The sequence below is a fragment of the Urocampus carinirostris genome, unplaced genomic scaffold (genome assembly GCF_059441175.1).
Source record: "Urocampus carinirostris isolate Australia breed hairy pipefish unplaced genomic scaffold, RoL_Ucar_1.0 HiC_scaffold_32, whole genome shotgun sequence".
NCBI classification, from domain to species: Eukaryota; Metazoa; Chordata; class Actinopteri; order Syngnathiformes; family Syngnathidae; genus Urocampus; species Urocampus carinirostris.
Genome location: NW_028283139.1, coordinates 37,501 through 55,372, shown reverse-complemented (window position 1 = coordinate 55,372; position 17,872 = coordinate 37,501). Strand labels below are relative to the sequence as shown.

Genomic DNA, 17,872 nt, shown 5'->3' with positions numbered 1-17,872 from the left:
AGCTGGGATGGGCTCCAGCACACCTGCGACCCTACTGAGGATAAGCGGTGCAGATAATTGATGGAATTAGTAATTATGGGTTGGATGGTTGGACTGCTGAATGCTTGGAGAAAGGTGGCACGGCTATGATTGACTGCTTGGTACCTTTGTTGAATGTACATATGCTTTTTAAAGTCAGTGTTTTTTGTTGATTGTGTATTGAATGTCTGGGGGCATTGTATAAGGGTAAAGGTGATAAGGGTGAATGTAGCAATTTGAGAGGTATCAGTTTGTTGTCTGGAAGCTGTATGGAAGAGTCTTGATTGGGTTGTGATGGAGGAGCAGAGTGATTTCAGGAAAGGAAGATAATGTGTGGATCAGGTGTTTGCAGTAAGACAGGTGTTTCAGAAATATTTTGCAAAAGGTAAGGATTTTTGTCTGGCTTTCATGGACTTGGAAAAGGCGTATGAAAGAGTCGATGTGTAAGAGTAGTGAGTGGTACCCTTTGTTGACTGTTGTGAGACAGGGGTGTGTGATGTTGCCATGGCTGTTTACTGTGTACACGGATGGTTTGGTGTGAGAGGTGAAAGCAATAGTATTTGGCAGAGGTGTTGAGATGATGGCTAACAGTGGAACAGTGTGGCAGGTAAGTCAGTTGTTGTTTGCAGATGACACAGCGCTTTTGGCTGATTCTGAGGAAAAATTGAGAAGGTTGGTAATGGAGTTTGGAAGAGTGTGTGATAGGCGTAAGTTATGTGTGAATGTTAGGAAGAGTAAGGTGATGAAGTGTTCACTGGATGGAGTGGGCATGGTGTTGGAAATAAGGTTGAATGGACAGGTGCTGGAAGAAGTTGGAAGCTTTAGGTCCTTTGGTTGTGATGTGCCTACAGTTGGTGGAATTGAGTGCGAGGTATTTCACAGGCTGAATCAAGGAAGCAAGGTTTTGGGTGCACTGAGGAGAGTGATGAATAACACGAGTTTGGATGTTAAAAGAGGACTGTATGAGAGTGTGATTGTGCCGACTGTGTTGTATGATGCAGAGACTTGGAGCCTAAATGCAGATTTGAGAAGGAAATTAAATGTTTTTGAGGTGAAGTGTTTGAAGAGTTAGGAGTGATAATATAGATTGAGAAAAGGTCGTAGCCAGAGACAGACGGGAGCAAAAACGGGACAGGTGGGAGTCAGGGTCGAAAAAGGTTGCCTAGTATACAGTGAGGTTCGCAGACGAACTGACAACAGGGGACTGACAAGACTGTGAGAGACAAGTTTAGTAGCTTAACTGAGGAAGCGTGCTGATTGTGGTTTCCTTCTGTTAATTAGTGATTGACGTCATTATTTTGTGCTGTGCTTAAATCAAAAGCCACAAACAAACACACTTTTTTACCCTGTAGTTAAGATTTTTTTCCTACAAGTCTAGCCTGTAGGCTTGATCTAAAAATAGCTCACCTGTGATTGGCCGTTTGCAATTTCCCTGGAATGAGGAGCAGTAAACACTTGACCATGTAAACATCATCTGCTGGTATTTTAAGAAACAAAATGTGGCATGTCGGTGTCTATGTTTGACTGTGTAGCAACATGGAGAGGATGGATGAGGAGCGAATGTTGAAGAGAATCTACAGAGCAGAAGTAAATGGTAGGCGACCAAGAAGAAAGCCGCGATTGACGTGGATGGATGGTATTATGAGTGCACTGCACGAAAGGTCTAAATGTAGTAGAGGCTAGAGCTCTTGTTGGTGATAGGAATGAGTGGAGAGGTGTTGTGAAAGGATAGTGGGATGTTTAGACGTGTTCCAAGGGATAGGCAGGGCACCTGTATGATACGGCAGGGGTAAACCAGTGAAAGCTGTCGGGCCCTGCTGTTGAATAGATGAGTGTGTTGTGTCACCCTGACCCGAGGGACTTGGCCGCTTTCTTGTGTCCAATTTCATCTGGGGGGACGAAACCATGACCAACTTGGTTGCAGAGGTGCTTAACTTGTTTGGGGATTTGGGTTGGCCATTGTCAAGTCTTTGGTTTTTGCCACTTTTTTTTCTTCTTTTCTTTTCTTTTGTTTTTGTTTATGTGTTTGCCTTGCCGAGGGTCACCACTCTCGAGGGATAGATGATTCAATTTTAAATATTGATATGTAAAGTAAAAAATGATTTTTTTTTTATTTCTGTTGTGATGTGACTTAAATTGGTACAGTGGAATTGGTGGGTGGATGTAGAGGGCTGGGTTGGGTAGGATATACTTTAACATGATTACTTTCAATTACTTTTGGATTACTCCAATACCAAATATGCTAATAAAAGACAAAAGAAACTAAATATGAATAAAATTATGACTCACAACACGTGGTAAGCTTTCTCTCCTGGCTTTGATCTCTGGCAAAACTAACATAAAATGCGACAGAAACAAAATTAAAATAAATCCAAACAGCTTGCCAACATAATTTTTGCCGTTCCATGTATTCCGTTACTCCCCAAGCCTGCACAAAATTTTGTAATTTTATTCATATTTTGTTTCTTTTGTCTTTTATTAGCACATTTGGTATTGGAGTAATCCAACAGTAATTGAAAGTAATCAAGTTAAAGTAACCCTACCCAACCCTGGTAGAGAGGGAGGAGACAGTGATGGTGGGTTTAAAATGAAACTTATTTAAAAGATCTGCTCGCAAGGATTTTATTGCCTCCTTATACTTACGGTAATATTCCCGAGCAACGGTGACAATGCATTTGACTTCGTATTTCTTTTAAATTCAAGATTCTTTTCCATGGTTCTTCTTTTTGCTTATGGTCGTAGCATTAATGCAAGCCTTAGAACCTATTACCAATAAATGCAGTACAAAAAACAAAATTGTATTGCTAAGTCAAAGCATCAATTCTAAACTAAAAGAAAATGGCATTTTGGGAGGTAGTTCAACCAAAAGAATCTTGACGTTTTCATGATACCGTGGCTCAACGCAATAGCAGACCAGCATCTTAGGTCATGTCCCCTTGTAACAGACAGGCATCTTGGGGATGTAGCTAGTCGTACGCACCAATGGCAAGGTTAAAACTGTACTGCTAAATAACTAGTTGATGTCGTATTGTGGGGAAAAAACGTCTTGAGGCGAGGTTGCCATAACCTGGGGTTCGACTGTACTCAAATTAATGCGCGTAATGTTGCTTAGAATGAGAGCTGCTGCACACAGACGAGATGGAACTGGATCCGGCCCAAATCATTCCCTGAGGCGGAGGTTGGTGCCTCTTCAGCTGAACCTTATATAAGTGTCCTTTTCCCATTTATAACAGCCTTCTCTTTTTCCATTCTAGTTCTTCAACAAAGTATTAATGCTCTCTCAAAATCTCTACAGTCTGCAGGTAGTGTGATGTCTTCTTGTTTGCACACCGTCTCAAATTTCTACTAGTAATTTTGTGTCCATGTAGTGATCCAACACAAAAAACATCAAATAAAACCAATGCTTGAGACGCAGCTATTGATCCATTTTTAGAAATTCAACATCAGCCCAATTTCGTTGTCACAATATGTTAGCCCATTTGTAACAATGACAATAAAGGTATATTCTATTCTATTCTATTCTATTGATAAACAAATACTCCTCTAATGCTGTAATGGGCATCTTGTGAAAGTGAGCTTTAGTCAGTGCAGGTAAAAATAATAACAAAGTTTTTATGTTTTTAATGTCTTAAGGCAAGGGTGGGCAACCCTTTTGAGTCTCGGGCTGTGTTGAAAAATTGGCATAGCAGGCGGGTCAGGATGAAAAGAAATATGTTATTTATTTATTTTTTTGTATCTGCTAATACTTAGTCTATATTCAATACCTTAACAATGCTTAAGGAAAAGCTGGAGCCGCACGTCATACTCAGTCCTGCGGGGTTTTATTTAGATTTGTTAGTGTAGTATCAAAATGGTAAAAGTAAGAAAAGGCCTGCTTTGAGTAAAGTTCGAGCGTCAACCAAGAGAGTTGAAAAAAATGAAGAGTTTATTTGAGTACGTCTAAGAAATGCAAGTACTTGCATGCGCATCATGAATGAGCTCTCCAATGCTGCAATGATGACGCAAGCTTGGAGATGACTAGCGAAAAAGTTCCAAATTATGTAACATCTCCTCTAATAAATTTTTTTTTTTAAGGGGGATGTCGCCTTAAAATGACACTGGAGAGAACATTGGCACCAAAACAAAATTATTTTAATTTCTAGTACATTTCTTTTCATAACCCTTTGTTGAGTGCGCCCGCAGGCCGTAGTTTGCCCACTCCTGTCTTAAAGTAATGATCTCGTACTTTTCCTGTTTCTGCTTGATCAGGCCATCGTATCTCAGCAGGACAGTCACATTGAGCTGCAACGCCTCTCGCTAACAGAGCGTGCCTCCCTGCCGGGCCGCCACCACGGCAACGTATTGCTGGAGCAGGAGAAGCAGCGCACGCTGGCCCTGCAAAGGGAAGAACTTGCCAACTTCCACAAACTGCAGTCACAGCATCGCCAGGAACAGCTATGCTGGGAGAAGGAGCGAGAGAAGCATCGCCAGCAAGTGGAGGCCACTGAGGCCAGGTTGCTGCAAAGAGAAGAAGAATGCAGACGGCTGGAGGTGAAGTGGTCGGACCCACCTGAGACTCGTGTTGCTTCATGTGACCTGGGCCTTGATTGTTGGAAAAAAATGCTTACAGGAGCGGTTGGATGAAGAGAGGGTGGAGTTGGAGAGACAAAGGGAGATGTACCAGCAGGACTTGGAGAGGCTCAGAGAGTCCACTCGAGCCGTAGAAAAAGAGAAGGAACGGATGCAACACCAGAAGAAGATGAAGAGGAAAACCTTTGAGGTGCGAACAATTAAGTATTTTAGTTGCAGGTGTGCAGCATGTACTTGTCAAACTTCTAACTTTTTAACCTTGACTGTCACACATGCGAACAAAATCAAATTATAATGTATTTGTATGGCACTTTTCATTCAATGAATTACAACTCAAAGTGCTTTAAAAAACATTCAATGTACAATAACATTCCCCTACCCAACAACCAACAACTCCAAATACATGGACACACACACTCACACACATACATAATGGTTAACATGAAACTAAATAAATCATTGATGAATATAATTATGGCAACACACAGACTAACCATGTGTGGAAAGGAACCAGATGGAGGCTCATCCACACTGATGAGGATGGGAGCAGACGGCCATTGGAAGAATATTAAATCCATCCTCCTATTAGCCAGCTACTAGACTTATCCTACCAGTGGGGAATGAGGAAACACTGACAATTAGAAGAAACTGCTCGAGAACTGAAACATAAAAGTTTGAAACAGAAACAATCCTGTAATCCTTCGTTTATCGCGGTTAATGGGGACCAGAATCTCCAGAATGTCAAAAAAGAGCCGCCATGACCGAAATATATGCACCTTGCCGTCCACCGCTCACAGCAGTATACAATCGGGGATAATAAATCTCGGAATATTTTTCAACCTGCAATACACTGTGGTCGAAAAGTATAAAGCGCGAAGAAGTGAGAGTTTACAGTATGTATAACAGTACAAGGTTAGGACTAGTATCACAAGCGTCCCCTCAGACCTGATATCCTCCGGCAGAAGATTCCATAGGCGAGGACCAAAGTGGCTGAATGCTGCCACACAATAGATTTCAGTCCTCACCCTGGGAACAGGTCACAAAACCGCTTCCAGAGGACCTCAAGGACGGTGAGAGCTGATACAATAGGCGGAAAAGACAGCCCAGGACCCTTAAGACATTTAAAAATTGGTAAAATCACCTTAGAATTGATTCTGAAATGCATGGGAAGCTAATTCAGCAATTTTGGAACTGGTGTAATATGATCCCCCTGGCCCTTGATATCACACAAGCTGAATTTTGCAATAGCTGCAAGCTTGCAATATTTTTTTGGGTGGGAGACTTGAGAGCAGGGATTACAATAATCCAAACAAGAGAAGACAAAAGCATGCATCGGCGCCTGCTTGTTTTCCTGTAGGACAAATGAGCAAACTACTATATTCTTCAAATGATCAATAAATCTTATTTAAATTTTTTGTGGAATTAAACTTATAAGTGTCAGAGTCAAAAACAAGACTGTGTGAATCTTTCAACTAATTCTATTGGTGAAACAGTAAAAAGCTGAACATTTAACAACTGCATTCATTCGCAGTCTTTACGAGGTTCATACACGCCACTGAAATGGAATAACTGATTCATTTTTTGGAACGAATCTTTAGAGGCTCCACATACAATATACTCTTTTGTAAGGATCCATTGTCAAGGGGTACATGATTTTCCCTGGCTCCTTTTGCTTCTGTATTTTAATATTATTGTTGGGTGAGAAATACAGCGGAGTGTGTGGCAGGTATGTTGGCAATAATTTTTCTTTATAGAGTATATTATTTTACCAAATGTTTATTTCTTAGTACAAAACAATACAGGTTACTTATACAAGCCTTAAACGTACTTATACTATAAACCATTCACATACAAAATATACCACTGAAGCAACCTACAAACAAATTCAACTTTCGAGCGATGGTCCGGAACTTAACTCATTCGTAGGTCGGCAGCGTCTATAGTACAAACCACAGTTAAGTAACGTTAAATTGTGTTATTGTCTCAAATAATTTTTTATTTCTGAGATTTTACATATACAGTAAGACCTCGGTTATCGCGGTTAATGGGGACCAAAACCACCCGCAAAAACTGAAAATCTGCAAAGTAGCAACGCCACTTCAAAAAGAAAAAAAAAAAAAAAATATATATATATATATATATATATATATATATACATTTTTTTATTTTTTATTTTTTTTATTTTTTTGAATTATTATTTTTTTAGACCCGATTAATGGGGAGCAAAACCACCCGAAAAATGGAAAATCTGCGAAGTAGCGACGCCCCTTCAAAAAGGAAAAAAAAAATCTCATCTCATTATCTGCACCGCTTATCCTTATTATTCGCGAGCGAGCCCCTAACCCGCGGCACGGGTAATTTCGGGCGCGATACGCACGACACCGCGACAAGCCGAGCGGGTCGGGCTCTCCGCGTGGAGGCCGGCCTGTCGGAAGCGCAGAATTTGTACTGGAGTCGGATTTGGGCACAACACCGGCGCGCGGTTTTGGTGCGGCTTCCGCTTCACCACCGTAATGCATAATAGTCTTTGAGATCCCGTCAACAAACACGAGCTTTAACGTGCGCCACGAGCACCATGCTAAGCCGGTAAGGCTCTCGACTTACTCTGGCCGTACTGAGTGTACTGGTAGCCCACAAATGCCACTGCTGGGTCCACGCGGCTTCTGCTTCACCGCCCCCTAACCCCCACAGGTCCCCCCTACCCCTTTCCCCCCCATCGGGGGCCGTGTAGCGCCATGTAGAGCGATCGCGGCCCGAGCGGGAGACGTGACGTTGGTGACTTTTACATCCGCGTTAACAAACGCATTTTGTAGAATACGATTGCGCTTTATTGTTTAAATAAACGCATTATATAGACTAAGATCGCCCAATTATTTTAATCAGCTCCTTTTATGGTTTCAATAAGCGTATTATATAGAATACGATCGCTTTTGTCGGAAGCGCAGCAGAATGCGCGTTCACGCAAGGGGGAGTATTGAAATGAAATGAAATGAAATGATCTGCATTTATATAGCGCTTTTCAAGTCAATGACTTCCCAAAGCGCTTTACAGTGTGCTCCACATTTCCCAATAGCGGCCTTGCAGCCATGTAAGGCGCTAACCTGCTTATTGGGGGTATTAGGGGTTCAGTGTCTTACCCAAGGACACTTCGACATGTAACACGGACGAGCCGGGATTCGAACTAGGATCCCTTGATCCCAGGACGAACGCTCTACCTCCTGAGCTACTGCCGCCCCAGTATTCTGTATGGAAGTCGGATTTGTGCACAACACCGGGAAACGAGAACGGCACGCCGTGCTAGGGTCGTCGGCCGAGGTGGATTCCCGCAAAAAGAAGCGACGCCCCTTAATTTTTTTTTATTTTTTATTTTTTTTACCATTACAGACCGCGAAGCTCTGAATCCGCGAACGTCGAACCGCGAAGTAGCGAGGTCTCACTGTACAGCCTTGGGAAAAAACATCAATGTGTGAAAAAAAATCATTGTTTCTTCTATTCTGGCCGCTACCGCATTGTATGCATATTTATGAACACGTTTCAAAAGACTTTGGTCCCTACCGTAATTTTCCTACTTATCTCTTTCATTATATGTCCTCTATATCATTTCTGTTTCCATACTTTCTTTTCCTTCTTGTGCAACAGTGAAAAACTTTGTGAGTTTTATAGAAAGCTTCAACCACTTGGCTGTATTTATTGACTGGTGCTGATAGCTGTGGCAATGAACTGGAGTAAAGTGACATTTTGCTATTTCTTCATTTGAGAAAACCTTTACCATTACTGCCACTAGCATCGCACTGACCAGGGTTCCCCCATGGTTTTAAAAAGTAATTTAAAAAAGGATTAATTTGATCAGAGAACATAACAAGAAAGGTAACGATACAAACACTCCTCTGATGCCGATTATGAAAGGACCCAAATTAAACGAATAAACCGTGAAAGAAATACAACACAAATGTTGGGAACACTAACTCGCTGTAACTAAACTAAACGTAAAAAAGGGATGACGCAGGACTTGAAATCTTTAGGACATCAAAAGATCAAAATTCCACTGAAAGCACTAAATTACTGAACATAACTAAGAGGTGGATTGTTATTCTAGAATTGGACACCTGATGACTTAGAGACCTTCTAATTACAATCCATAACTAACGTGCTACTTTAATCTCTTACTGCCTTACATTTGTACTGAGCAGCCTCAGTGCATTGCGGATTGAAAAACGTTCCGAGGACCATTATCCCTGGCCAGTCATTGCTGCGAGCAGAGGCTGACATAGCGTATTTTCATTGTTTTTTTTCCCCATTATCCTTGGTCAACTTGTGAAGGGAGCATCCATCCATCTATTATCTGCACCGCTTATCCTCAGTCTGGTCGAGGGGGTGTTGAGAGCTGTTTGTGTTTTATTTTTTTTTAATTTATTTTTTTGTTATTTTTATTTTTTACTGGCTACTTGAGCGGACCATTTTGGCACACCTAAAATAAACTGCACTATTTTGCCTAGAATCCATTATTCTCAGTTGACTATTGTTGTGAGCGGGGGTCAAGAGAGCAAACTTTTGTCATGCGTGGGTACTGTTTTTGTTTTTTACTTTACTACCCAAAACTAACAGTACTCACGTAGTCACAATCCATTATCCCCATTGCTTATTGGGCAAGTGGGGGTGTCAGAGTGCAATTTGAAAATAGAGATGTGGGGGCTATTTTTTCCACATATCACTGGGGGATCTGGTACCCATTAAACCCTGTTAAACAAGGGATTACTGTATTTGTAAGATTATCTTGCAAGATGAGACCTGAAACCAAATAGATACATGTCCATGTTAGCACCCGCTGACATCACCCCCTCACTATTTGTTTTCACTCGGCCTTTTTGTGTTTAGTACACATGCACAACAGAGTTTGGACTGTATGTTGTTGCCCGCGCTGTGGGACTTTCTGGGCCGCATTATTGGGAAATTTAGAACTCTCCTGGCACACCCTTGCTTCATCAAAAAGACATTTAACAGCCTTTTCATCTGCCAAGACCTGTGATTGTGTTCCAGCCTCCGGGGCATGCCGATACCAGCAGCTGTTTTAATGCCTACCTCTAAACATTAGGAGTCAGGATCAGCAAAAAGGGTAGCACTATAATTATCCATCCATCCATTATCTGCACCGCTTATCCTCAGTAGGGTTGCGGAGGTGCTGGAGCCCATCCCAGCTATCTGTGGGCAGGGGACACCCTGAATTGGTTGCCAGCCAGTCACAGGGCACACAGAGACAGACAACTCACTGGCTCAAGCACACCTAGGGACAATTTAGACCTGCCAATTAACCTGACATGCATGTTTTTGGAATGCGGGAGGAAACCGGAGTGCCCGGAGGAAACCTACGCAGGCACGGGAGAACATGCAAACTTCACACAGGAGGTTCAATCTCATGACCTCAGAACTGTGCCGCACACGCGCTAACCACTGCGCTGCCACGCTGCCCAGCGCTATAATTAGATTTCATCAAAAAAATGTAGCCAGGCACACCTCTGCGCTTGTTTGTGCATCGCTGATGTTGAGCAGATGCTCCTAGCATGGGGACGATGGAGCAAGTTGCAGCATGCGAAGATTTCAGAAAAACGGCTTACATGCATTATCTCCGCTGATCAGGGTCGGGCTTTTATATCTTATGGGAGGGCTTGATGTAGACTTTCCTTATGCTCCTACCTAACATAGAAAAGAATAGAATAGAATTTACTTTTATTGTCATTCTTTGTAACCATGCACACAGAACGAAATGTCGATACTGACCCGTACAGTTAAACTGTAACGAGCCGCAGCCAAACAGGGCGCAGTCATTTTAGTCATTAGGTGACCAAACCCCCCAATTCCAACCCTAAATGCCGAGCGCCAAGCAGGGAGGCAATGAGTACCAATGTTGTAAGTCTTAGGTATGACTCGGCCGAGGCTTGAACCAGCGACTTCCCAGTCTCGGAGCGGGCGCCCTACCATCTAGGCTACCGAGCTGGTAACATGTGTGGATTGTGGAATATTCACTGTTGCTGCGTTTTTTAGCTCGTCATAGTCGCTTATTTAACAGTTTAAAAATAATCACATGTAAATGAAGAAGTGAGGTCTAAATGTAGTCCAAAGAAAACATTTTTCATTGTGGAGTACTTAAGAGTTGAGAATCAGTGCTCTTGTTGTGCGTCTTATTGCATTTGTTTGAGTTTCAAAAAAGTTGGTGATCATGAGGAGGAAAAACTGTGAGAACAACGATCAAGTTGAAGAAGTAAATTATTGCAAAATTCAAGAATGTTGTACGAGTATATTTATATATGCCTTGATAAAAAAGTTTTGGGACCTTTTTAATGTTTAGCCGTGACATACCCAATCAGCCCTATACTATTTTGATAAAAATAGAATTAAAATACAAAATAAGAACATGCAGTTGTACCTCCACCTATGAATTTGATTTGTTCTGGGAGTAGCTTCATAACCTGAAAGCGTAAATACAGTAGAGACACGTTTTAAATGTAAATATGCTAATCTGTTCAAAGCCCGGCAAAAGTATAAAGTATGGTATGTTTTAATAAACCATAAAAGAGCATCATAACAAGCGATAAATACATGTCTAATTTATATTACAGCATAATAAACATAAAACGTGAGGCACATAATGTAAAAAAGAGTTTCTTGGAAAAAGTGATCCAATGACATCTGCTTTGCCGACTTTTGACAATACGTCAGAAATGCGTGAGGCAAACGTCATCATAATGACCGATAGCCTGACTTGCCAACACTTTTTCGGGGTGATTCCTTTCCACAGATTCAAATACTTTTTTCTAAAATGTCCTCCTCCCCTCCATCTTACGGAACCCCACCGCCTCCTCGTCTCTGAACTTTCCACTGTGATTGTGACAAGGCCTGGGATAACACATGCGCACTGGATTGCTAGGCATACAGACGCACCCCTACTTACGAACATTCGACTTACGAACATTTCCTCTTCGGAGTTCGTGTGTAAAAATTCTATACTGTCTATGTCTGTTCTATCTCCAGCCCGCTAAGAAATTTGACATTTTTATTGTTCAATATCTCATGTGTTTAATCAACATGTTTGGTGTAAAATGTAAAAAAGGGGCGAGCTGTTACTTTTGAAATGAAAATGGAATAAGAAAGCTTGATGCGGTTAAGAAAATGTCCGGAACGCTTTTTTCGGTCCTTTTGTACCACGGAGGAGGAAGTCGCCTAACTCTTGAAGCTCATCTTCTAAAAGTAAGTTAAACTTTACTTTATTTATTTTTATAGAGCATATTATTTTATTAAATGTTTATTTTTAGTACAAAACAATACAGGTTACTTTATAAAAGCCTTAAACATACTTGTATAAACCTTAAACATACAAGCACTGAAGCAACTTACGAACTAATTCAACTTATGAACGATCGTCAAGAACTGTCCGAATCTCGTTTGTAAGTAAGGCAGCGTCTGTATTTTAAGCGATAGCCAGTTTGTTTAGGTTCGAAAGTGGAGTGTCTGGAAGTGGCTAATAGCAGCCTGCACTGTGTACTGATTTTTTTTTACTTAATACCTTGAAATGCCTTTCTAACTAGAGGCAATATTTTCCTGTTCAGCTACTTTAAAAGCTGAAACGTTCATATGTAGAGGTACTACTATAGTTTAGAATTGTATTATAATGTGGCAAACATCTCTCTCTTAATGTTTTCTCTGCACAAACTGCTTTGATTGCTGAAGAAAGTGGTCAAAGGTATGTAGGTGAAGGTGGTAATATTACTCATAGGTGTTATCCTGCCAACAGGATACTCACTCACATAACATCAAACTCAGGGCTAAAAGCAAGAAGTGTCTCAGGTTGAAACAACAATGTATAAAGAAACAAACATAAGTCATTGTTTAATAAGTGACTTGGTCTTGTTTTCCATAAGCCGTTGTTGATTATTTCACCATTCGAGTTAATTCTTTTTAGTCCACTTCTCAGGAACAAATGCATTTTGCGTTGTTCATTGATTCGAATATAACATGTCTTCCCACTGTGCACTAGATGGCGTTGGACTTCTGATTTTGAGCTAAATATGTTCTTATAATTTTTGGCCAGTATTTAGTCCAAAAAGAATGACAAAAAATTGATTTTGTTTACCCAATCCAACATGAATTTAGTCCATAAATTGTCCTTGTCTTGTTTAAACCCGACCAAAGTGGTCCAATTTAAGATCCCTAAAAAGTATTTTACTTTTCACTCCCCAAAACACCTATATGGGACAGAACCTTGGCATCTTTTGAAAGAATTTTAACCAGTTTTATGTTGGGGACATGTTATGTCATAGACAGTCTAGGGTGAGCAGACAACGGCCTCCAGGCAACATGCAGCCCGTCAGGCCTTTTAATCTAGCCCACAAAACAAAGAAATCAATGATATGATGATAAATAAAAGTACAAATATAAGTACAGTACTCTTGTCTCCACTGTACCTTTTTGCCTTGCTGCTCGATAAAAATAGATTTCTCGTAAAACATTCTGTACTGAATTATGTTAATTTAAATAACGTACATGTCATTTTTAACATTATATTTTAATTGTTCATATTTGCAATGTTTTTTTTTTATAATTCATGTATTTACCAAGCTGTTTATCTAATGTAATGCAAAAAAAAACACTTGATCATCTTGCATTTTCTAATTGTATATTATCAAATTTAATGATTTTTAAAAAAGGGACTTATCATGCCACTCTGCTTTAATTTTGTGTTTCAAAACCAATATGATGAAATGTTCTATTCAATAAAGTCTCATCTCATTAGCTGCACCGCTTATCCTCAGTAGGGTCGCGATGGTGCTGGAGCCCATCCCAGCAAGCAGTGGGCAGGGGACACCCTGAACTGGTTGACAGCCAATCGCAGGGAACACAGGGACAGACAACTTGCTCGCTCATTCACACATAGGGACAATTTGGACCAATCCACCTGAATTGCATGTGTTTGGAATGTGGGAGGAAACCGGAGTGCCCGAGGAAACCCACGCAAGCACGGGGAGAACATACAAACTCTGCACAGGAAGTCCGGTAGCTGGATTTGAACCCACACAGGAGGTTCCCAAGACCTTAGAACTGTGCCGCACACGCGCTAACCACTGCGCTGCCGTGCTGCCCTATTTAATGAAGTATTACATGAAAATTAACATGTTACATAAAAATGTCAGCGTGTATATTTATACGAAAATACGTGTTAGAAAAATAGGCTAACTTTTTTCCTCATCCATTGCCAAAGTATCAGACCAATACTCTTATCGGCATATTAAGGATGAAAATAAAATCAATAATTTTTGTCTCGAAGCCTGGCCCCTTTGCTAATTTCTCATCAACTCAACATGACTTAGTTTTCCCACCCCTGAATTGGACCATTTCCAAGCATAGTCAAAAGTTGAAGTGCAAATATGAATCAGCATTGATGAAATATTTATTTTAATTTTCAGTGACTCCGAGCTTCGTCTCCTGTGGCCTTTTGATCAATCTGAGGTGATCATGTTACCTTTGCACACCTAGATTAACTCTGCTGTCTTCAACCCTCTCAAGAGAGTCCATTGTGTAGCTTTAACCAAGGCCCTTCAGCTTTGGGAGTATCCGGGCAGTTTTCAGGATGAGAGCTACCCGGCCGTATAATTAGCCAGCGCAAGTCTGTTATTAGCAGAAGCCTCTGAAAGACGGCCGGTGCTAATTATTTGTGTGCTGTCAGTCAGGGCTGTTTATGTTCCCCTGCTTCCGCGCAGTTTCCTGCCCTGGAAATCTGCTGCTCCATGCCAGTCACCTTGCAGACAGAACAATGGAAGGTTTATGTACTAAGACAAGTGCCAGTGTTCACGGAGGAAAGGCCGGCAGAGGAGGGAGCAGGGTCGAACAAGGGGACTTTTGCCCACTTTTTGCCCCACTGAAGGGGCCTCTCTGTGGTTGGGGATTCCCATAATGCTCAGCTGCACAGATTGACTCCAGACACGGTCAGTCTTTTAAAACTATATCAAAGTGAGTCCAGAGATTAATGAATGCAGAGGGATGTCAAGTCAAAGACTATATCATATTCTCATTCTTAGTCAGATCCTTTAGAGCTCAAAGAAGAGTGTACAATGGTTTTGACGACAAGTTGAGTTTGTTATAAGTTTATTCTGATGTTAATATTAAACACCTGCAAAGAAGATTTCAGAAGATACCAGTTTTTTTTATTTTGACTGTTATTACGCACTGGTGTGCGTTGTTTTGACTATTACATATTGTCGCTATCGGGCAATCGTGATGCTGTTTTTTTTTTTATATTTCACATCCCTTAGGCCTGCTCTGATATTTGTAACCATGAAGATATAATAAAAACAGAAGCCGCAGGGAAAGGCCTTAAAATAGGTTGGAATTCCTTATCTGAAGGCTTCTCTCCCTGAACTCTTGCAAGTTCAAAATAATTGATAGTGGAAGCGTCGTTAAATGTGTTCTTAAAAATGTGAAAAAAAGAATATTTTATCGATTAATTATGTATTAAGTACAAGTTAGCAAGTGTGTGTCTTATCTTACTTTTAGCAGCGCTTTATGCTTGTCCTCTCAGTTTTATGTTAGTTAAGCATAACAAAAATAATAAAAGCAAGAAAAATACTGTGTCAAATACATTCCAAATGCCAACAAAGATGAATGAGAGTTTATTAGAAGGTGTCTTAAGAAATGCGTGACATTTGTGGTCAGCAATATTTTTTGACTGATCAATTAATGCACACATACATTTATAGACTACTGCAAAACCTAGTGAAATATGCGAACCCGAAGTTGACGTTGTCTAGGTAAAAACAAAAAAAATTCACTGTATGACTAAGAAATTGTGAGTAAAAGAGACCCCAATGTTCTATTTTGTGATGTTTCAAACTTGGAAGCAAAATATGCCATCTATTGCAGATAAAGGTAAACTTATGGACACACTAAGGGACGGTAAAGAGACCATTAGTGGTTAATGGCTATACAAATAAATGTGACTTGGCTTTTGGTCTCCATTACGGGATTCTTCGTTCAATAGAAAATAAAGAAAACCATAGGGACGATTTTGTATTTTTTGGGGGTAGAATTGTGTTTCATTTGTTCCAATTGCAGTGGGCAGTGCTAATCTGTGTCATCTAAAGCTTTCACTTCCCATGATGATTAAATTCATCATTTGACAAACACCTAAAAGTACTTTTTGAAACAAATTATTTGGCCTGTAAAATGTTTTTTTATTTTGTTTCAATGTAAAATAGAGTATTTATTTGTATAATAATGGTAAAAAAAAAAAAAAAAAATTCCTACTTTACAGATTTTGCCCTTTCACAGGTTCCTTTTAGAACATAACCCCTGCAAAAAAACAATGGTTTACTGTAATTGGAAAAAATGTTTGTTTTCAAAGAATTCTGTGTTTGAACATCGATCCCTAACATATTATGGTCGAGTACCAATATCGCTATTCTGCGAAATCGACTAAACCAGGACGCTTCGGTTTGTAATACAGGTATATCATACCTAGATGGATGTATATAGCAGATATTACTCCAGGTGTTGGGTGTATAGTTTTTCAAAAACAAAACAAAACTGTGAAAGGCCGAATGAATGTCAGACTGTCTTAAATGTTCCATTTATACGTGAGCATTTTGGCAACGTCCTGAGCAGTGACTGTGAATATGTCCTGTGAAGTTTCTTACAAGGTGTGGAGGACAAACCCTGGAAAGTGTTCTTGAGATGCCACTTTTCCCCAGGATATTTTAACTAGGTGGTCTTCTTGGGGATTATTCCTTTGACCTGAATTGTACAGGTCCTAATTACTCAAGTAGATGATGAGATTGGGTTGATGTGTCGTTTATTGAATTATGTGGTTACAAGTGTGGAGGTCTGAGGTTTGAGGATTTGGCGTTAAAATTTAATCTCTAGTCTTCCTAGAATTATGTTTGTGTGTCCTTCCTGTGCTTCCCTGTCTTATCTTTGGGTTCTCTGGGTTCCCCCTGCAATCCTAAAAACGGCAAGCTGGCATAGTCTGCAGCACCTTTCGCAGGGTGGGTTGACTACGGCCTGCAGGCATTTTATAATCCGGCCCGAAAATGGTAAAAAAAATCATAACATAAAGGACAGTCTTGAAAAATGAGAGTATTGTGATAAAGTTCTCTATTTCCTGTAATGGGGTTGAAAAATATAAAAGTCATACAGATACTCTGTGTGATGGACATCGCATTTCTGTCATAAATATTGGTTCCAAATCAAGGTGCGAGCAGAGTTGTTTTATAAAAATGTCACAAAATACTGCAAACAAGAAGGATTCTGATGTATTTACCTTCAGAGCAGAGAGCGCTGGGCAAGAGAGAGGGGAGCACGCTATGTGTACAGAGATCTTGCCACTCCTGCGACTGACCCAATCATATTGCTCAAGATGCTTGTCTGGCGTTTTTCAGTGTTCACAGTTTGTTCTGTGGGTTTTCATCATAAAGTCTTGCAAAGGTGAACATGCATTTTTAATGAGCTCTCATAAACTGGAATTCAACAACATATAGCCAAAAGGGGTCTGTTGGTGCGCTACCGAGACTGTAGTGAACTGTAGTTGGAACTCAGCTATATAGATTTAGAACCGAACAATGCATGTACTTTGTCCTCTCTGCTTTCCATATACAGAGATTCCATTGTTGCCTCATGCTTCGGTTATCGCTGGTTCACTTCTTGGTGGATTTGAAATTGAATTGAAATTTCTTTATTGTCACTGATATAAACATGGCCGTCATTGTGTTCTTAGCAGATAACAAATGCTATCACGGGGGCAGGTTTGTGTGTTGGGTGTGCGGTTCCACAAGTCGATGTATCCAAAACAAACTGGCAAGCACGGCTGACGCTACAGCTAGTTTTTCAGCAGCTTTTTACATTGAAAAGAAATTTGTCTAATAAATTGACAATTGCCATGGAAAGTCTCAAGAGCGCAAAGAAATGGTGATCACCAGCAGGTGCTCCCGGATTATTATCTGGTCCAAGAATCGACTGAATCAGGAGAGGCTTCGGGTCAAGCCTACTACTACGGCTAGGCTAACATCTCTCTTAATTCACACCTGCCTAGCCTGTAACTCACCTATGCCAGTTCCAATACCCATGAAACTGATGAGCTGGAGCTAAAAATCGTAGGAAAACCCCACATTCAGGATGGTTGTATTTTAATCATCGCAGAAAACTAGCTGAAGTTGAGGTTACCTCATCCGTAGCATGCAGGTAGCCAGCCGCTCTCAAAATCACTTTCTTACTCTGAAAGGAGAATCCCTCCAATATAGCTGCA

At 40.6% G+C, this 17,872-nt stretch overlaps 1 protein-coding gene across 10 annotated transcripts in view; it reads left to right on the top strand.

Annotated features, from left to right (window-relative positions):
* LOC148345710 (rho guanine nucleotide exchange factor 18-like) overlaps window positions 1–17,872 on the top strand; it is a 55,838-nt gene that overhangs the window by 24,336 nt on the left and 13,630 nt on the right. For 4 of the 10 annotated variants that reach the window (XM_088325849.1, XM_088325842.1, XM_088325843.1 and 1 more), the window contains 5 exons: window positions 3,131–3,196; window positions 3,273–3,320; window positions 4,267–4,548; window positions 4,628–4,777; window positions 5,076–5,174. In XM_088325849.1, coding sequence (XP_088181975.1) covers window positions 3,131–3,196; window positions 3,273–3,320; window positions 4,267–4,548; window positions 4,628–4,777; window positions 5,076–5,159 — 630 coding nt within the window. In that variant the 3' untranslated portion in view covers window positions 5,160–5,174. Of the gene's footprint in view, window positions 1–3,130; window positions 3,197–3,272; window positions 3,321–4,266; window positions 4,549–4,627; window positions 4,778–5,075; window positions 5,259–7,971; window positions 8,002–14,042; window positions 14,061–17,872 lie in introns of those variants that run through there. The other 6 variants (XM_088325846.1, XM_088325845.1, XM_088325848.1 and 3 more) reach the window with 5 other exon arrangements.